The sequence below is a fragment of the Herpailurus yagouaroundi genome, unplaced genomic scaffold (genome assembly GCF_014898765.1).
Source record: "Herpailurus yagouaroundi ecotype Mexico unplaced genomic scaffold, PumYag 187, whole genome shotgun sequence".
Lineage (NCBI taxonomy): Eukaryota > Metazoa > Chordata > Mammalia > Carnivora > Felidae > Herpailurus > Herpailurus yagouaroundi.
Window position 1 is genome coordinate 1,389,351 of NW_024412418.1, and position 21,676 is coordinate 1,411,026.

At 39.6% G+C, this 21,676-nt stretch overlaps 2 protein-coding genes across 5 annotated transcripts in view; one reads left to right on the forward strand and one right to left on the reverse strand.

The window, feature by feature from the left end:
* LOC121043357 (membrane-spanning 4-domains subfamily A member 4A-like) overlaps window positions 1-21,676 on the forward strand; it is a 168,914-nt gene that overhangs the window by 25,054 nt on the left and 122,184 nt on the right. The window contains exon 1 of one of the 3 annotated variants that reach the window (XM_040495021.1): window positions 2,005-2,105. The exons of the other annotated variants lie outside the window; for them this stretch is intronic. The gene's annotated coding sequence lies outside the window, so the exon portion shown is untranslated. Of the gene's footprint in view, window positions 1-2,004; window positions 2,106-21,676 lie in introns of those variants that run through there. 3 annotated transcript variants of the gene reach the window in all.
* Window positions 1,119-20,834, reverse strand: LOC121043358 (membrane-spanning 4-domains subfamily A member 5). 2 transcript variants are annotated; one of them, XM_040495024.1, is made up of 5 exons: window positions 20,567-20,834; window positions 16,515-16,643; window positions 14,022-14,078; window positions 12,670-12,822; window positions 1,119-1,456 (listed from the first exon to the last, which is right to left on the reverse strand). In XM_040495024.1, the coding sequence occupies exons 1-5, from the start codon at window positions 20,717-20,719 to the stop codon at window positions 1,355-1,357; spliced, it is 594 nt and encodes a 197-aa protein (XP_040350958.1). In that variant the 5' UTR covers window positions 20,720-20,834; the 3' UTR covers window positions 1,119-1,354. The 2 variants fall into 2 exon arrangements, with proteins under 2 accessions (XP_040350958.1, XP_040350959.1); XM_040495025.1 differs by lacking the exon at window positions 14,022-14,078.

Consider the following 21,676-nt stretch of genomic DNA (forward strand, 5'->3'; position numbering starts at 1 on the left):
GGGTGGTGCATTAAGGGGGGGGGGGGGGTTTATAAAAGTTGCTCGGGTGATTTGAATGTGCAGTAAAGTTAAATGGGCATTTGATTCTCAATGGGTATAAAGTTTTTGTTATTCAAGATGAGTAAGTTCTAGAGATCTGTGCAACAGAGTACTTAGTTACTAATACAGAATTGTACACTTTAAAATATGTGAAGAGAATAGACCTCACATTAAGTGTTCTTGCCAAAAAACAAACAAAAAACCCTCAAAAAAGCACAGGAACATTTTTAGAGGTGATGGATATGCTGAGTACCTTGGGCATGGGGATGGCATCAGGGAATACGTATACATGAAACGTGTGCATTTTTTTGGTATATAAACTATACCTTTAAAAAATAAAAATAATGTTAAGTAACCTAAAAAAAAAAGGATTTGTAAAACTATGTAACAGCACCACTCTCCACACTAATTTTCTTTTTTCTTTTGGAAAAAATGTCATGTTAATAAAATGTTGTGTTAATAAAATGTTACTTGTATTATGTGGGATGGGTCTTGAATAATTGTTTTGAGTGTAAAGGGGTTCTGAGACCAAGAGTTTAAGGGACGTTGGCACGTGGGTGTAGGGATCAAAACCCTGGACTCTGGAGCCAGGCCGCCTGTTTCTGTCATGGCTCTGACATTGTGGGCTTTGTCACCGGGGGCACTTTACTTACCCTCTCTTGACTTCAGCTCCCTGGCTCATGAAATGAATATAACAGTAACATTCACCTCTTAGACTTTTTGTGAGGTTCAATGAGTAACACACCTAAAACAGTTAGCACAGTGCCCGGACCGCTCTAGTGGCTTTTACCGATATATACCTTCATTGTTAACTATTCTGGTTATTATGAGTGGCTAACATTAATGATCTTGCAGGATCATTGTAAAATGTGTGGGTCGAGCCATTCTTCCAGACCACCTCATTTTTCCATACAACCAGGGAGAAGGAGCCATTAGGTAGAGTCTCTTGGAGAGATCGGCAGGAGACGTCACGGACCTGCTCACCCCCACACCGTGGGCTTTGGCTCATTTCTCTATTTGTACGGTGGCGATGCTGTGTTGCTCAGCGGATGCACGAATAACAGGAGGCGACAGCAAGGTGATCATGTGATTGAGGGAGAGGAGGACCTGGCAAGGATGTGTTTTATTAGCCAGAATGCTCCCAGAGCCCACCCTCTGAAGTCACTCCCCTTTTGCTTCAGACAGTTGCCAGCCTTAAGGTTCTATGTTCCTGCTGGCTTTTTCTCCCACACGGATCTCACCTCTTTAGGAGGTGAGGAGGAACTCACCTAAAGATTGTAACACATCTTTATTCCCACAGTACGCTTCAGCACCATTAGTCACAGTTGCAACAATAAAAGCATCTCTTCAGAATTGAGAAAGACAGAGAGATGAATAATTCAATAACGCTGAAGGCCATCAACATAATCAAAATTCCCTGGAACGGAAGAAAAAGAAGAAGAAGGAAAAAAAGGAGAATCATGGTATTAGCACAATAATGATTTTTCTGATGACAGTGACGTAGAAATGCCCAGGTGGGAAAAGCTCTCCCACATGTCTCAAGTGCATCCCGTGCCTACGAAGCAAATTAGTGCAAGGTCATAAGAATATACAGCCATTTTAACACAGCGCAGGACGGCGTATTATTTTCTTCGAGAAAGTCATACAAAACAATACATTTTCTGTATTATAGGCAGGAAAGCCTCCATTTCATAAATATATACCAATATAAAAAATGATATCAAAAAAGTAGTCTGTTGAAGGAGAAAGATTAAGAAATAGGAAAAAAAAAGAAGCAAAAATAGAAAAGGAAAGAAAGAAGAGAGGGGAAAACCCTACAGGGCCCAGAAAAAAGAGGAACATGTCGAAAAAGGCATACAGATCGAAGCATAGGCTAATAGTACCATCTTCCGTTCTTTTTATAACTGCCAGAGACCCTTAAAACGCTTTGTATCTTGGCACCAAAGAGCACGAACAGCATATACACTTTGTTGGGAGCCCAGAGGCTGGACACGCAGTGTTCTGCCAGTGAAAGTTTGTGAAGATCTTAGGGTTCACATTCTGTTCTGCAACCGTGTCTACGTGGTGTGAGTATAGGTTGACAAACTGTTTATTTTAGAGTCACATGGTTTTTATTTTATTTTATTTATTAATGTTTATTTATATTAGAGAGAGAGTGTGTCTGTGCATGAGCGGGGCAGGAGCAGAGAGAGAGGGAGACACGGAATCCGAAGCAGGCTCCAGGCTCTGAGCTGTCAGCACAGAGCCCAACGTGGGGCTCGAATCCACGAGCCAGGAGATCATGACCTGAGCTGTACTCAGAGGCTTAACCGACTGAGCCACCCAGGCGCCCCTCTGTTTTGTTTCTTAGTAATATCCTGCTGTTTGAATAGTCTGTTTCTTTAGCCACTCTGTTGTTGATAGACATTTGAATTGTTTCTAGTTTTTACTATTAGAATAGATTTTCTGTGAATATTCTTTTTTTTTTTTTAACGTTTATTTATTTTTGGGACAGAGAGAGACAGAGCATGAATGGGGGAGGGGCAGAGAGAGAGGGAGACACAAAATCGGAAGCAGGCTCCAGGCTCTGAGCCATCAGCCCAGAGCCCGACGCGGGGCTCGAACTCAACGGACCGCGAGATCGTGACCTGAGCCGAAGTCGGACGCTTAACCGACTGAGCCACCCAGGCGCCCCATGAATATTCTTATATATATTGTGGAGACATAAAATAGGCCTGATTAATTTTCATAAAAACTGCCAGGTAGTTTTCCAATGTGGTTGAGCCATTTTACATTCCCACCAAAAATGTACAAGAATTCCATTTGCTTCACATTCCTGCCAACATTTGGTTTTGCCAGTCCTTGTAATTAAAGTCATTCTGGTGTGCATACAAATGTTGTGATTTGAATTTGCGTTCTTCTCATAACTGATAATGTTGAACAAATTTTTACGTGCTTACTGGCCATTGACATGTCTTTCTTTGTGAAGAGCTTGTTCAAGTGCTACTCTCTTTTTTTTTTGTCTTTTTATTACTGATTTTCAGGAGTGCTTAATACTTTCTGGATATGGGTCTTCAGTCAGATAGATGTATTGAGGAGATTAACTCTCATTCTGTGCCTTGCCTTTTCACTTACTTTTTTTTTTTAAATTAATTTATAATTGGTATATAAGCCTGTGTAAGTTTAAGGTATACAATATGTTGATTTGATACACTTGTATATTGCAGCATGGTCACCACCACATTGGTTAGCTGATTACTTCCATCATGTCACCTAATTATCAATTTGGGGTTTTTTTGGTGGTGAGAATATTTAAGATCTAATCTCTTTGCAACACTAAAGTATATAATACAGTATTGTTAGTAATATTGACATTGCTGTGCATTAGACCTCTAGAGCTTATTCATCTTCTAGCTGGAAGTTTGTACTCTTTGACAAGCATCTGTCCGAATTCTCCACCCCGCAGCCTCTGGTAACCACCATTCCACTCTCTGTTCTCATGAAGTTGGCTTTGTAAGATTCCACATGTAAGAGATATCATACAGTACTTGTTTTCTTTCATCTAGTCGGATGGAGATTTCACTTAGCATAATGTCTTCAGAGTCCATTCGTATTGTTACAGACAGGTGGCTTTCCTTCTTTCTCATCACCGAATAATATCCCATTGTAAGTGAACCACATATGCATCTGTTCATGGACGTCTAGCTTGTTTCCATGTTTTGGCTATTGTAAATAATGCTGCAAAGAATATGAAGGTGGCTCATATCTTTTTGAGTTAGTGTTTTCTTTTCCTTCTTATACATACTCAGAAGTGTAGTTGCTGGATTCTATAGTAGTTTTATTTTGAATTTTTTTTGAGGACCCTCCGTCTTGTTTTCCATGGTGGCTGCACCGATGTCCATTCCCACCGCCAGTGCACAAGGGATCCCTTTTCTCCACAGCCTCACTGACTCTTGTTATTTCTTGTCTTTTTGCTAATAGCCTTCTAACAGATGTGAGGTGATATTTCATTGTGGTTTTGATTTGCATTTCCCTGATGACTCACGATATAGTGTGTCTTTTCATGTACTCGTTAGCCATCTGTATGTCTTCTTTAGAAAAATGTCTATTCAGATCCCCTGCCCACTTTTTAATTTTTTTTTGCTGTTGTACAAGCTCTTTATATATTTTGTATATCAGCCCCTTATTAGATATGTGACTTGTAAATATTTTCTCCTATTCCATAGGTTGCATTTGCGTTTTATTGATGGTTTCCTTTGCTTTGCAGAAGCTTTTTAGTTTGATGTAGCCCCTCTTGTTTATTTTGCTTTTGCTGCTTTTGCCTCAGGTATCAAATCCAAACCGTCATTGCCGAGACTGATATCAGAGAGTTTACTACCTATGTTTTCTTCTAGGAGTTTTATGATTTTAGGTCTTATGTTCAGGTCTTTATTTTGAATGATTTTTCTATTCATTCAAAATAGATAGATTTTATCTATTCTGAATTGATTTTTATGTATGGTGTAAGATAGTGGTCTAGTTACATTTCTTTGTGTGTGGCCTTTTAATTTTCCTGATAACCATTTATTGGAGAGACTGTCCTTTCCCCATCATATATTCTTGGCTCCTTTGTTGTGAATGTTTTTAAATTTTTTTTAACATTTATTCATTCTTGAGAGAGAGAGAGAGAGAGAGAGAGAGAGAATGAGTGGAGGAGGGGCAGAGAGAGAGGGAGAGAGAGAGAGAGAGAGAAAGAGTGGGAGACACAGAATCCGAAGCAGGCTCCAGGCTCTGAGTTGTCAGCACAGAGCCTGACGCAGGACTTGAACCAATGAACTGTGAGATCGTGACCTGAGCCAAAGTCGAACACTTAACTGACTGAGCCACCCAGGCGCCCCTCCTTTGTTGTAAATTAATTGGTCATACATGCATACGTTTATTTATGACTCTGTATTCATTCCGTTGACCTGTGCGTCTGTTTGTATACCTTACTATTTTTGAGAACCATAGCTTTATAGTACATTCGAAATCAAGAAATGTGATGCCTTCAGCTTTGTTTTTCTTTCTCAAGATTGCTGCTCTGCTCTTTGGGTCTTTCGTGGTTCCATGCAAATTTTAGGATTATTTTTTATTTCTGAGAAAAATGCCATCGGTAGTTTGATGGGGATTGCATTGAATCTGCAGATTGCTCTGGGTAGTATACGCATTTTAACAATATTAACCCTTCCAATCTATGAACAGGGGATATCTTCCCATTTATTTGTGCCTTCTGTTTCTTTCATCAGTGTCTTCAAGTTCCTTCACCTCCTTGATTAAATTTATTCCTAGGTACTTTATCTTTTTTGATGCAATTGTAGATGTGATTTCTTAATTTCTTTCTCATAGATCTTTATTAGTATGTAGAAATGCAACTTATTTTTATATATTGGTATTTGGATCCTTCAATCTTATTGAATTCATTTTATTAGTTCTGATAGTTTTTTTGGTGGGGTCTTTAGGGTTTTCTGTGTATAATATGTCATCTGCAAGCAGAGACATTTTTACTTCTTCCTTTCTGATTTGGGTGCTTTCTCTTCTCTTCTCTTCTCTTCCCTCCCCTCCCCTCCCCCCCCCCCTCCGCCTTTTTTTTTTTTTTTTTTTTTTTTTTTTCATTTTTTTCCCTTTCTTCCCCCAATTGCTCTGGCTAGGATTTCTTGTACTTTGTTGAATAGAAGTGTTAAGAGTAGGCATCCTTGTCTTGTTCCTGTGGGCTTGTCATATATGGCCTTTATTATGTTGAGATAGGTTTCTTTATCTCAGTGTGTTGAGAATTTAAATTATGTTTAAATTTTGCATGTTAAGTTTTGTCAAATTCTTTTTCTTCATCTATTGAGATGGTCATATGATTTTCATTGTTCATTATGTTATTGTGGTATATCACATTGACTGATTTGTGTATGTTGAACTTGGCATCCCTGGAATAAACACCACTTGATAATAGTGTATAAGACTTTTAATATACTATTGAATCCAGTTTGCTAATAATGTGTCGAGGATTTTTACATCTATATTCATCAGGGATATTGGCTTGCAATTTTCTTGTGGTGTACTTGTCTGGTTTTGGTGTGGGTATTCCTGGGCTTATAAAATGAATTTGGATGCTTCCACCTTTTAGAAGAGTTTAAGAAGGATTGGTATTAATTCTTCTTTAAATGTTTGGTAGAATTTTCCAACGAAGCCATCTGGTCCTGGATTTTTCTCTTTTGGGAGGTTTTTGATTACTGATTCAATACTCTTCAGGGCTAATTTGCCAATGCCAATTGTCTTCAGTTTGTGTTGGTTTGATATCTCTATTTCAACTTTACTTTTTTTTTTTAAATTTTTTTTTTCAACGTTTTATTTATTTTTGGGACAGAGAGAGACAGAGCATGAACGGGGGAGGGGCAGAGAGAGAGGGAGACACAGAATCGGAAACAGGCTCCAGGCTCCGAGCCATCAGCCCAGAGCCTGACGCGGGGCTCGAACTCCCGGACTGCGAGATCGTGACCTGGCTGAAGTCGGACGCTTCACCGACTGCGCCACCCAGGCGCCCCTCAACTTTACTTTTAAAGAACATTTTCACTGGACATAGAATTCCACGCGTTATTTTATTTCGGCACTTTAAAAATGTCATTCCGCTGTCCTGCGGCCTCTATCAGGCCTCCAAGTGAAGAGTCAGTTGGAAGTTTACCTTTATTCCTTTGAATGGGATGTCCTATCTTCTGGCATAAGTGGTTCTGTCTGGTTTTTGTTTGTTTGTTTACACTTAAACGTAATATGCAAAAAATGGTAGAAATTCTAAATTATGTTGTCTTCCTCTGGAGATGATGTAATTTTCTTCCATCAGACAGATTAGGGGAAGGTTACCTTGATCAGAATAATTCCAAGGATGGATTTCAGTTTTGTGGGATGGCTGATCTGTTTCTTTTGTCCTTGGTTCTAGGGTGTAGTCTTTCTTCAGAAGTGAAATTTCGGGGTGTTTCCTAGACTCCACCACTGCTGTTGGTGGACTCTGAACAGTTTGTGTGTCTGTCCCCAGCACTGCATGACTGCTGAAATCTATTCTTGGCCTTTTAGCCTCTTAGCTTCCTATCAGCTTGGCTTCTGAGCTTTGCATCCTACACGTTAGGAGTCAGCAAATAACTTGTGGAGGAATGCGATGGAGCATTTTGGGTTTACTTCAATGTGTACAATTCTTACACGATCCTTGCACTTCAAATCCTGGCGGCTGTGGTATCTTTCATGTATATTCAAACAGCTGGAAATGTTTTGAAATTCTAATAAGCTTTTAATTAAAGTGGTTTTCACTAGAGGGATGCTCTGATATAAATTACTCTGTCATAACCATAAAAAAAGATTTGTATATTTAAAAATTCTTTTTAATGTTTATTTATTTTTGAGAGACAGAGACAGAGCATGAGTAGGGGAGGGACAGAGAGAGAGGGAGACAAAGAATCCGAAGCAGGCTCTGAGCTGTCAGCACAGAGCCTGATGCGGGGCTCAAACCCACAAACCGTGAGATCAGGACCTGAGCTGAAGTCGGACGCTTAACTGACTGAGCCACCCAGGTGCCCCAAGGATTTGTATATTTTATGAGTGTTTTCTGTAAACCAGTCATTGGCTGTTTTACTCCTTTCTAATGTATGCATGATTTCTTTTTTACTAATTTCCATTCTTGTCATTATATATTAATTTATTCTTCTTTCTTTGGGCTAACTTTTCTCTCCTTTAATCCCTGAGATTAATGTTTGGACCATTGTTTTTCAAAGTTTCATAATTTATAGTATCTACATTTCTAAGCTATGAATTGCCTTAAAGTATTGTTCTACCTTCTGCCCTCAAGGTTTTGAGCTTTCATTTCAGAACATGTTTGGATTTATACTTTAATTTTTTCTCTGATCCGATAATTCCTTTGAAGCACACTTCTTCATATCCAACCACGTAGGGGCTTTTGAAATTATTTTAAATCATTGTTTATGGTTTTATTGCATAGGACATACATTATGACTTCAACCTTTGGTATTAATCTGAAATTGTCATATTTACCAATATATAATCATTTTTTTGTGTGTGTGTTACAAAAAATGTGTATTCTGTTGTTGTTGGAATAGTAGACAAAATATATGTGAGCTAGTTTTTTACTTTTTTTTTTTTTTTTACTTTTTTTTTTTTTTCCCAACGTTTATTTATTTTTGGGACAGAGAGAGACAGAGCATGAACGGGGGAGGGGCAGAGAGAGAGGGAGACACAGAATCGGAAACAGGCTCCAGGCTCTGAGCCATCAGCCCAGAGCCCGACGCGGGGCTCGAACTCACGGACCGCGAGATCGTGACCTGGCTGAAGTCGGACGCTTAACCGACTGCGCCACCCAGGCGCCCCACTAGTTTTTTACTTTTGATGATACCATTAAGTTTTAAAACATATCAAAGTCTAAAGTTCTTCAAACCTTCACCCTCTTCTCAGGGAAAACTCAGGCCCTTAGCAAACTCAAATAGCAAAAACACGATTTGCTCCCTTCTCTATTTACATGTTAATTCTGACTGGTATTTTATTATTATTCTATTTTTAATTTTGTTTAAAATTTTTTTAACATTTATTTATATTTAAGACAGAGAGAGACAGAGAATGAACACGGGAGGGTCAGAGAGAAAGGGAGACCCAGAATTCGAAACAGGCTCCAGGCTCTGAGGTGTCAGCACAGAGCGCGACGTGGGGCTCGAACTCATGGACCACGAGATCATGACCTGAGCTGAAGTCAACCGCTTAACCCACTGAGCCACCCAGGCGCCCCCTGACTGGTATTTTAAATACTTTATTTTTAATCTCAGTGTATCTTATTATTGCTGTATTACACAAGCAGCCTTCACTCGTATTTGTCCATGTGTTTACACATTCTTTGTTCTTCCTTCCTTCTTGTGTCTCATTGTGCTATCATTTTCTTTGTACTTGGAGTTCATTATTATTCCTTTAATGCTGCTCTGCAGGAGACAAGCTTGAATTTTGTGTCTCTGAAGAGACTTCATTTCACTTCATTCTTATAAGATGTTTTAATGGGCCATGAATGATAGGCTCTTGGTTGGTATTTTTTTGTTTGTTTCAAAACACTGAAGATATCGTTCAGTCTCTGGCTTTTATTGTTGCTTTTGAGAAGTTAACTGTTAGTCCAGTGGCTTCTACTTTTTCCTTTTGGTAATTTTCATAGTCTTTAGTTTTAGTTAAGATTATTAAGAATTGATCATGGAAAGAAATCATGATTTGAAAAGTAACTGTACTTTGACTCAGCAAATTGAAGTGCACCAAAGCATGATATGGATGCAAGACCAAATATCTAAGTTCAAGGTTTTAACATAAGGCTTCTCAGAGCCTTATGTGCAAGGTAAGACTACAGAGAAATGTCTTAATGGTAATTCCATGTGAATTAATGTTTTCCAAAAATTAGGCCACTGACTATCCTTGCAACTATTCTAGTTTGCAACTCTGACCAGATCCTTTCCAGACTACTGTTCCTCTCCCCTAAAATTACCTTGTGACTACTCCAGCTGATGAAAGCCTATAAATGCTCTTTTCTGTTTCCCCTTAATGCATCTGAGACCCTATGCTCTCCTTTGATTAGCAGATTTAATACATTCAGCTTTTAACTGCCTTTGATTTTCCTGGTGGTCTTTGAAGGTGCCAGACAGTCACAGAGACCCCCAGAGAGGTCTAGCCAGACCCCTCACCATTTTGGTCCTGGTCCTTTGACTCATTTAGTGACTATTCCACTGAATCTGTTTGAGCAACCCTGTGCAGGGTTTGCACATCCGTGTTGATGAGGGGAGTCTAGCACTTTTTATTGAATAGTGTTTATTTGTCCTAGAAATCAGGTCTCCCAGGACTTTTTCATGAGTAAAATGTCTTTTTGACCAGTATCCTCTCTAGGACCAATTATCTTGGATCGCTTAGTAAAAACTTGTCAGAAACCTTTTCCAGTCTTGTCTATGTGTAGGAAATTGGCTGTAGGAGAGACTCTTCTTCATACATTCCACCTGTTGGAGGCTGCCGATTCCTTGTATCTGCAGGCAGGGGTAGGTTTTCTAAGGCTTTTACTGTCTCTGATATCTTCTTACTTCCTGGTAATCATTGACTAAATCCTCAGGAATTGATTCTGTGTTATAGCTCGGTGAATTATATCGCTTCTTTTCTGATAACTGGTTATAAAATTTGTCTTGCCCCCCCCCCCCAACAGATGTGGACTACTTTCCCTTGCCAGCCAGCTAATCATTTTTGTGTGACCTTAGGCAGGGGATTGGTTATTTTGGAAATACCATCAGGGAAAGAGTACACTTGAGTCTTTTTTCATAAGATCTTATGGAAACCTCCACCACCACCACCACTACCACACTTATTATAGACATCAAGCTATAATCTAGAAACCTCACGGAAGCAAATGGTCTAAAAGATTAGGACAGCTAATGCACAGGTGGCCCTGTGCTCCTCACAATTAGGAACTAGACTGCTTCCCCTGCTCAAGATGACCAGAACAAAATTATTCCCCCTTCAAAATGACAGATGCCATTGATGGCTATGGGCTTATCATCTTGGCTATTTTATCTCCTCTGTGCTAGTTCAAGGTGCTAGGTTATTGGTAGACAACCCTACATACACAGTATTACCATGGCAACCTTCCTTGAAAATCAGTATTGTCATGTTTCTTCATTCACTCAGGCCGACAATAAGGGACAAGCTCCTGAAACTGATCCAAGAGGAAATAGAAAACCTAAATACACGGATGACAGTGATTGTGAAAACATCCCACAAAGAAAAACCCAGACCCAGGAGACTTCACCAGTGAGTCTTCCTAATGTTTACAGAAAATTTGATACCAATTTTCACAAAATTTAACAAAAAGTATAAGAGGAAGGAATATTTTCCAACTCATTCTATAATGCCAGTATTAACCAGACACAAAAAACAAAGACGTCACAAGAAAAGATGACTATAGGCCAGTATCCCTTATAAATATAGATGCAGAAATCTTTAACACAGTACTAGAAAGCTGAATCTGATAACATTTGTAAAGGATTATATACCATGACTGAGTGGGATTTATCCTAAGAATGTAAGGTTTATTCAAGACAAAAAAGGCAATCAGTGCAATGCAGCATAATAATAGAATAAAGGACAAAGACCTCATGATTGTCTCAGTAGATCTAGAAAAAGAATTTCACTAAATTCAGCACACATGGTAAATACATTTAACAAACTGGGAAGAGAAAAAACTTATTCAATCTGATCAAGTCCATATAAAAAACCCTCAGCTGACAGCATACCTAATGATGAAAAACTACATGCTTTCATTCTTTAAATTTTTTTAATAATTATTTATTTTTGAGACAGAGAGAGATGGCATGAACAGGGGAGGGGCAGAGAGAGAGGGAGACACAGAATCTGAAGCAGTCTCCGGGCTCCAAGCTGTCGGCACAAAGCCCGATGCGGGGTTTGAACTCACAGACCGTGAGATCATGACTTGAGCCAAAGTCGAATGCTTAACCGGCTGAGCCACTCAGGTGCCCCATGCATGCTTTCATTCTAAGCACAGGGAAAAGATGAGGAAGGATGTCTGCTCTTGCAATGTCCATATTTTACTTTTTTTTTTTTTACTTTTTTTTAACATTTATTTATTATATTATTGAGAGAGAGAGACAGAGCATGATTGTGGGAGGGGCAGAGAAAGAGGGAGACACAGAATCTGAAGCAGGCTCCAGGCTCTGAGCTGTCAGCACAGAGCCCAACGCGGGGCTCGAACCCATAAACCAGGAGATCATGACCTGAGCCACTCAACCAACTGAGCCACCCAGGCACCCCAATATTTTACTTTTAAAAAAAATTGTTTAATTTCATTTTTCAGAGAGAGAGAAGCAGAGCATGAGCAGGGGAGGGGCAGAGAGGGACCCAAATCTGAAACAGGCTCCAGGCTCTAAGCTGTCAGCAAAGAGCCTGATGTGGGGCTTGAACTCATGAGCTGTGAGATCATGACCTGAGCCGAAGTCAGACACTTAACCTAGTGAGCCACCCAAGTGCCCCACCATATTTTACTTCTGTAAGGACTCCCTTTTCCTCAGGTGATTACTTTCCAGCTTTCTCTGCAAATTTTGATGGGTCTTGTTGACTGTTTTTTCTGTAGATTTACATCTTTTACATTACCTTAAACTAATATTAGTGGAACTAATCTTTGGAAAGATTAGAAATAAATCCCTGTTTTCAATGTATACCATGTTTTGTCAGAAGTCCAGACTAAATATTAACGCCAAAACCAAAACCATAAAAACATTCCCCTCGTGATTCTAATGTACCTCTAGGGCTATGAATTACTACCGACCTGCTCTACCTGTAGTTTTCCTCTTGTAACACTCGGTCTTTTATATTACACTCATTGGTACATGTTTTACCTTCTCTACTCATCTGTGAAATCCTAAAGGTGGGGGTCGTAATGCGTTTATTTTTCTATTCCACAATGCCTGGTATAACCTAGAAGATCCTATTATTTCTGTAAATGTTCGTAAATAAAAGACAATGCATGTGTCTACAATGTCATTTAGATTTTGCTGATCGGGTGCTAATACATCTTTACAATTACCCCCATTATCCCTTACTGTAAAAATGTGGCATACTTACAATGAATAGGGTATTAATGGCCCGGCACCGGCTATTTGTGTCTTCATGGCCACAAAAGTAGTTTTGATCTAGAACGAGACCAAGTGCGATGAGAATAATTCCAGCTGTTGCTGCCAAGGCACTAAGAGAATTCATTGCTTGGGTTGTCTTCACCTGAAAGAGATGAACATAACACGCAGGCTATAGGCAGAGCAGCAGTGGGAAGACCGGGAGAGGGTTTTAGTCACAGCATTGCAATGCCACTAGGCAGCTGTGTGATCATCTGTGAGACACTTCATCCCTTCGGGCTTCGGGCTCTCAGCCATAGAATAATGGGATCCAGGGAGCTCTGAAAAAATCCTTCTGTCCTCCATGATCTGTACCCGAGTTAACTCCCATTTACTTGGGGGAAGGAGTGCACACTGGACAAAAAGGGACTTAGGCGTTGTCACCTTGCATTGCATTTTGATGCCCTGGTAAAAGTCATGACCTACTTACATTTTTGTTTCATGACTCTAACTAAACATTGTATTTCTTTGCAATTTTTAGTTCTTCCCCAAACTTTAAACCTGCAGGGGACACCCTGGGCTGGAATTACTTTCTTGGCTTGTTAATTAATATCTCACATTTTTGATTCTTTGAGAAAAGTAAAAATATTCTACTTATAATTTATCTGTAAGTTAAAATCTCACACTCATTAACACTATATTATTTATTTGAACTTTTGCTTATAAGGTTTAATTAGATTGTCTTCACGGTATGCCTGTCATGTGAGCTAATAAACTCATGCCTGTTGCAATGTCTGGCAGGAGATGGGACCACAAATACTTACAAAAAGAATGACTGAGTATGTCACTGAAATGCTGAGACCCATTTTACCTTTTGGCTTAGGAACTTGGGGATTTATTCTATGTTTCAGTGTTTTCATAAATAAGAAACTGGATTACCTAGAAAACTCTCCTGGCACTAGGGGCGCTTGGGCGTCTCGGTCAGTTAAGCGTCCAACTTAGGCTCAGGTCATGATCTCACAGTTCGTGGGTTCGAGCCCCACGTCGGCTCTGTGCTGACAGCTCAGAGCCTGAAGCCTATTTCGGATTCTGTGTCTCCCTTCTCTCTCTGTCCTTCCCCCACTTGCACTCTGTCTCTCTCTCCCAAAAATAAACACTAAAATTTTTTTTTAAAAAAGAAAACTCTTCTGGCATTAGTGTTTTATGATTCTATGGACAAAAAAACCCAAAATGCCATCAATTGGTATCAGTACTTGACAGTTTGTGGAATTGTAGTGGTTTAAAGTTTTTCCAAATTCATTTTCAAGGCTAGACTTAATTATTTCAATGTTACACATTTTTTAGGAAAGGAGAAATCTAACTCACCAGGCTTCCTGTGGGTTTTCTTTCCAGTGCAACTAGGAAGGCTCCAGAATTAATGAACTATTAAAAAGAATAAATATCTTAGTGATGGGCTTGTTTAGCTGATGCTAAAGAGGTCTCAGAGAACAGACCTCTCCGTGTTTCTTGTACATGCCTTCCTAATTCCTATGATCCTCAAAGCAGTGAGCGAGATGCCTCAGGTGACTATCTACAAATGAGTAGCGGACAAAATACTGAACTAGAAAGTAGCTTTAGTCTTAACTACCTATTTGAACACTGGGCTTTAGTTTTCTCATCCATCTTCCTTTTACAGCTATTGTGGACTCAGCTTTGATATCACGACACATTGGTGTCAAATCAGTTCACAGCCAATAGGATCAGCTTCTGTGATCCTTTTAAGAAACGTCCTCCTTGAGGAGGGCGCCTGTTGGGATGAGCACTGGGTGTTGTATGGAAACCAATTTGACAATAAATTTCATATTAAAAAAATAAAAAGAAACATCCTTCATGCCCATTTGCGATCCAGTGTGTTCTCCCAGCTAATAGGCTGGGCATTCTGAAAAAAATCCCCAGGATTTTCATGGAGCTGAGTCATACATAGCATCATTACCTGGCAGAAACTCCAGATGGGATTACAGCACACCCATTTTTAAGTTTCTGGTCCCACTGCCTGGTATTTCTTCAGCCTCACCTCTTACCCTCACTCTCTGTGCTGAACTCTTACAGTTCTCAGAATAGAAAGTGTCCCTTCTCCCTTGGCAGCAAGATATCCCTACCCCTTACCCCCAGCCATTCCCCACTCCCTTTCTCTGTGTGTGCCCTCCTCCTGCTTAACCACTGGCCCTTTAAAACTCCCATGAGACTGGAAGTATCCCTGGGAAGTCTCCCCTCCTTTTTGTGGGTGCCCTTCCTCTAGAGGCAGCTTGCGTGTCTGTTCTCAGTCATCACACCATATGGTAATTATCCTACTCTCCACTTGAGAGACCTCGAGACCGAGAACTGCTTTTTCTATGAATTCCCACACACTATCTATTCTCTGGCACTATACTAGGTCCCAAAATAATGTTTATTGAATGTTATGAAATGTGATTAAATGTCTCTGTGCAGCTCAAAGATACCTCTGTTTCTTTACTTTTCTAAACAGTTCTAAAACATTTTTCTAAAAAGTTTCTTGACTTTTCTAAAAAATTCTAATTAAGAATTCCCTGCTTTACTTTCATCTCGACTTCTGTAAGCACTTTCTACACCCTCTGTGGTATCATTAATCCCAGTACCTTGAAATGACCTGTTTACACGTTTGCTTTCTTGGTAAATTGAGAGCCCTTTGAAGGAAGTGCCCATGTATTACTCTTTTTGTTTGTTTATTACCCACCTCCCCCCAGATTAATTGAGATATAGTTGGCATGCAGTGCTGTTTAGGACGTACAGCATAATGATATGACTTAAACATAGTGTGAAATGATTATAATGAGTTTACTTGACATCAGTTATCTCATATAGATACAACCCCCCCCAAAAAAAATGAAAGAAAAAGAGGAAAAATAATATTTTTCTTTGTGATGAGAACTCTTAGAATTGACTCTCTTAAAAAATTCTATATGTATCATACAGCAGTGTTAACTGTCATCCTGTCGTACATTTGTCTTATAACTGAAGTTATGCTTATTTATCTCATAACTGAAGTTTGTGCCTTTTGAACGCCTCCCTCCATCCCTTCTCTCCTCACTCTCTGCCCCTGGAAACCTTAAATCTGAGCTCTAGTTCTATGAGGTTTTTTAAATTCGAAATATAAGTGAGATTGTACAGTTTTTGTCTTTCCCTAACTTATTTCACGTTAACATAATGCCCTCAAAGTCTAACCATGTTATTGCAAGTGTCAGGATTTTCTTGGTTATTTATGGCTGAGTAATACACACACACACACACACACACACACACACACACACAAAAGTATGTATATACACTTCTTTATGCATTCATCTGTTGATTGACACTTAAGTTGTTTCCCTATCTTGGCTGTTTTGAATAATGCTGCTACGGACATGGAGGTGCAGATATATCTTTAACATAGGGTTTCATTTCCTTTGGATATGTTTCCACAAGTGGAATTTCTGGATCATATAGTAGTTCTGTTTTTAATTTTTTGAGGAAACTTCATACCGTCTTTCATAGTGAGGTTCCATGTATTATTAACCTCTGGATCCTCATTGCCTTCCTCCATGTGTCTGGCTTATAAAGATGGCAACTTATTTTGAATGAATTAATGGACAAATAATGTCAAGATCCAAGGAAATGTTCCCAAAGGAACTTCAAGGCCCAGTGATGGAACATCAGCAATTCTGATGAATTAATGGGGAAAAAGTTTCAACAAAGTTGATTTTTCTTTTAACTTTTCAAAGCATATCATGCAACTGAATGCAGCTCATTTTGTAATTAAGAATTCCCTAGTATTCCTGTTGGCGTGGCCTCAAATTTAACTCAATTGCCTATACTCACCAAAACAGAGCTCCAGAATGGGTATCCTGAAATAAATATAAAGGGGAACCTTGGGTATGGGTTTTCAAGGGTAAAAAGGAAAACAACCCCAAAGAAAAAGTTCAGCAGTCCAAACAGGATCTGGATAGCCTGTAAATAGAGGAAAAGTCATGATAAGGAGAAAGCAAGACGGTAGGTTCCCTTTTCAAAAATGTGCATGATCCCCTTTTGGTTAAAAGGATTTGGCAATTACCTTCCTTTTAAATAAGGGAAGGATAGCAGAAGCCCTTTTATGATACTCCCAGGTGTTTTCTTGATCCCTTTATCTGATACTTCGTAATAGATAAAGTGATCTAAATCAGTGTTCTGGAAAATGTAGTCCATGGACTGGAAACATTAGGATCTGCTGGGAATTAGAGATGAAAAGTCCCAGGCCCTGTATCCTGTATCCTATACTTAGTGAGTAGAATCTCCAGGTGAGGCTGAGAAGTCCATGTCAAACTCCAAGCATCAGGGAAATGCACATCCAAACCGCAAGGAGATAGGACTTCACATCTGTTAAAATGGCTATCATCAAAAAGACAAGAGAGCAAATGCTGGTGAGGATGTGCTGCCCTGTTGGTGGGGATGTATTACCATGGAAAAAAGTGTGGAGATTCCTCCAAAAATGAAAAATAAAGCAAATAATGAATACAAATAAAGCCAGGGTTTAACAACTGCTAGGGAAGATTGGTGAGTGTGACATAAAGAATGGAAGGGGTACCGTGCGTGAGTCTGTTTTCTCTGCCCTCTTATTCTCCGTCTGTCTTCTCGGTCTGAGTAATCTCATTCACTCCCATGGTAACTATGACCATAAGTAGGTGAGTTGTGAATGAGATCCTTTTCCTCAAGTCCAGGTTCCTTTGAGTAAGTTCAACGCAATAGCCACCGCCCAGTCCTCTAAACTATTAAAATTGTTTCCTGCCTGGCTTTTCCGCACCAGCTTCCTTTTTCTCTATTCCAGTGTTGTGTCAGTGCTGAAGTAGGATAGCAAGACAGAACCAGTCCGTTTGAAACAAAGCTGCCCAACATTGTTTGAAACAAAGCTGCCCAATCTGGCGGTCATCCAATCAGAGAAGTGTTTAAAAATTACAGATTTCAACCACCACCACCACCCTCAAAATCGCTGTTCAGTGGTTCCGGAACCAGGCCCAGGGACCTGATGTATATATTTTATAAAGCTCCTTAGGTGATTTGTTGGTTTCACAGATTGGAAACTACTTGTCTATACTGTAAAATCAAAGTAGGGGTGGGATATAAGATTCTTGGCAATTAGGTCTCCACAAATTACCTTCCTGGTTATTTCCTTTTCTCTCCCAGTTAGTCCCTAAAGGTGATTTTTCACATTTCAAATAGTTTTGGTAAAATATACATAACAAAATTTACCATACTTACCATTTTATTTAAATTAAGAGGCTTTACTTTTAAAAGCGGTTTTAGGTTCACAGCAAAATTGCATGAAAAGTACAGAGTTCTCATGTACTTCCTGTTGCCTTCCCCCACTACCAACATCTCATACTGGTACATTTGTTGTCATTGATGAACCAACACTGACACATCACTGTCAAAGGCTTCACTCTAGGTGTTGTATGTTCTGCGGCTTTTGACAAATGTGCAATGGTGTGTATCCACCATTATAGTATTGTGCAGAATAGTTTTCCTGCCCTAAACATCCTGCCCTCCACATAGTCAACCCTGCCTCTTCCCTTCATCCCCTGGCAACCACTGATCTTTTTGTCTCCATACTTTGGCTTTTCCGGAATGTCACATAGTTGGAATCATATAGTTTGTTGTCTTTGCAGGCTGGCTTCTTTCACTTAGCAATGCATATTTTAGGTTCTCCATGTGTCTCTTCATGGCTTGATGGCTTATTTATTTTGACCATCAAGTCACATTCCCTTGTGTGGATGTACCGCAGTTTATTTATCCATCCTGATTTTTCTTATTTCTTTTTTGTTTGTTTGTCTTTTAGTCAATCCCCTTAAATCTTTCAAGTCTAATTTGCTCTCTCCCAAGTCTTCTTTGCCATTCCCAAACTACGCTACCATGAGCTCTTTGTTCACAGTGCTTTCTCTATCTAGAAAATTCTGCCTTCTTCCTTTCCCTTCATTTCTACTTATTAAAATTCCATCACTTCTGGGGCACCTAGGTGGCTCGGTTGGTTAAACATCCGATTCTGGCTCAGGTCATGATCTCAGAGTTTGTGGTTCAAGCCCTGCGTGGGGCTCTGTGTTGACGGGCCAGGGCCTGGAACCTGCTTTGGATTCTGTGTCTCCCTCTCTCTCTGCCCCTCTCCCACTCATGCTCTGTCTCTCTCAGATAAATAAACATTAAAAAAAAAACTTTAAGAAAATTCCATCACTCCTTCAGGGTTCAGATTAAATGCCAAATTTGCTATGATGTTGTCTCATTGCTTTTAACCCTTTTTTTTTTTTTTTTACATTTATTCATTTTTGAGAGACAGAGAGAGACAGAGCACAAGCGGGTGAGGGGCAGAGAGAGAGGAAGACACAGAATCCGAAGCAGGCTCCAAGCTGTCAGCACAGAGCCCAACGCAGGGCTCGAATCCACAAACCACGAGATCATGACCCGAGCCAAAGTCAGACGCCTAACCGACTGAGGCATCCAGGAGCCCCAGTCTCATTGCTTTTAGGTAGAAGTAACTGTTCCTTCTCTGGGTTCCAACCCCCTCCCCCCCCCCCCACCATATATGGCTCCTATTAGAGGCTACATTGAAATGTGGTTTTTAATATTGTCACTTTATTATTTCTAAATTATGTATTTATTCTTCTCAATGAGAGAAAGTGGGTTGTGTTTATTTCTGTAACCCCCTATAGTGTCTAACGTAATTTTTTGCACATAGTTCAATCCATATTAGTTAAAGTAATATGAACCGTTTAGTGGAAGTTTGAGTACCATTATATTTAAATAGATGTGAAAGCAGTTTAGACTGTTGGCCCTTTCCTGCATGTCAGTGGGCCCTCTTTCTCACTTTGTTTTTTTCTGAAAAAAAAAATCAAAAATTTTTCCTATTTTCCATCCTTGAAGGCTTGGGATTCAAAAGACAAATATGTTATGAGATATAGGCCCTGTCACAGCCTCAAACATACTGAATCACATTGTCTGAAAGGAGGATTGGTAAATAAAAAATAATTAATATTCAAGAAATGGATAGGTGGGGGAGAGATGAACATTTACAGTATTAAGGGGATTTTCTGCAAAAGCCCCGCATATAAAAATACCATATCATGTTATCAAAATGAATTCTGAGTTCTGATTGGGAAAATATAAAACCGTACTACAACTCAGTAACCCAGGATATAGAACCTGATCTATTGACTTCTACTTGATTTTCTCTTCCTTTTCTCTGAACTTGACTAGGAAAAAACTCCTAGTTGGTCATTTTGGAGATTTTTACTTTAATTGTGACCTTCAAAAGCCCAGAGGATTCTTTTCCTATCCATAGAAATTTGTACATAGTTGGTTTAGAAATGTGACACTTCCTGATTTGAGTGGAAATAAAAGTTGGAATTAGCTCCTACCTTGAAACATTGCACCACCAAATATTTTTTTCTCTTTCTTCTCCCCCACAACCCCCATCTTAGTTTAGGCTTCTGAACAAAGTAATAGAATCTATAATACCCTGATGAGGTGGCTGATTAAGCCCATGGTTCATAGACTGGATGGCTTATAAACAACAGAAATCTATTTCTCATGATTCTGGAGGCTGAAAGTTTGATAGCAGGGTGCCACAAGGTTGGGTTCTGATGTAGACCCCCTCTGGGTTACAGGCTGGAAACTTCTCTTTTGTAACTTCTCATGGTGGAAAGAGAGCTACTTACCTCCCTGACCTCTTCTTATAAAGGCATTAATCCCACTCATGAGAGTTTACCCTCATGAACTAATTAAAAAGATCCCACCTCCAAACACCATTACATTGGAATTATGGTTTCAACTATGAATTTTGGGAAACACAAACATTCAGTCCCTAACACACCCTCAGTAGAGTATACATTAGGGCAGATCTTACTTACCCCTAAGGTTTTCATTTTTGTGGTAAGTGATTTTGGAAAAGGGCCGCTGGATTCATAGGTTGTGGCTATAAACTCTGGTGACTGAAACTTGGAAACAGTGATCTCCGGAGGAAATACAAGAAACACAGGATTGTGTGCAGAGTTTGAATCCATGATGGTGTAGTTGATATTTTAAAATGAAAAAATGTTCTTGTTACTTCAGTCTAGACCATGTTCTTCTCCTGTTCCAAGGCTGTCTGGAGCGCTGGCATTGTTGTGCTTTGTCTTGGAATTATAGAACCACAGCGTCATAGAGTCATAGAATATCAGGACTGGCCGAGATCTCGAGGTTAGTGAGTAAAATTTCCAGGACTGGGGGTCAGAGGACCTGCCCAGTAGTTCTAGTGCAGTCAGAACCTCACCGTGACCTTGGACAAGTCATGTGCTCTCTCTTAGTTTCAGATTCCATATATTCACATTGATCAGGCTGGGCTAGATGATCTGTGAGGACATTTTCCTTCCCAAATAAATGAGTATTAGGAACATTCATTCTAGTTCTCTGTCTTCAGGAGGTAGGGGACAAGAGCTCTCAGGCCCTCAGAATTAATCAGTAATCCACCTCTTGAAGTATATAGTGGCTGTTTAGGTTGTCACTTTGTTTTTGCCACCGGATTTTATTAGCTTTATCTGTGAACAAACCCCTTCAACACTGAATGGTGTGGAACAATCACCATTTGATTTTGCTTACAATTCCATGGGTCGTGTGGGTGTTCCTACTGGTCTGGTCAAGCTCAGCTCTTACCAGCCAGGTTTTCTCTGCATCTGTGGTCAATTGGTGGGGTGGCCAAAGATAGATGACTTAGTGTGACCTCAGTCACATAGCTGGCAGTTGACAGACTCTTGGTTCTTCTCTAACTCACAATGTTTTCTAAACTTTTGCAGAATCATGTGTGCTAATCTCTCATTAACCTAAGCAAACTGCAGAGATGGCCTATATTTAAGGATAAGAAAACAGACTCCATCTCTTCATGGGAAGATCTGTACTGTCATAATGCAAGGACCTGCATGAAGGGAGGAGAAAAATTTGTATTCATTTATATACTTTCCTTTGTCATCCTCTGGTGTTTCCTT

Bases quoted from the DNA above. Each gene is read 5' to 3' on its own strand.
- LOC121043358 (XM_040495024.1), bottom strand. From the start codon at position 20,719: ATGGATTCAAACTCTGCACACAATCCTGTGTTTCTTGTATTTCCTCCG. The intron at 16,644-20,566 runs GTAAGTAAGATC...CTCTATTTACAG, and splicing joins CAAAAATGAAAACCTTAGGG to GCTATCCAGATCCTGTTTGG. The intron at 1,457-12,669 runs GTAAGTATGCCA...CTTCCGTTCCAG, and splicing joins CCATTAATACCCTATTCATT to GGAATTTTGATTATGTTGAT.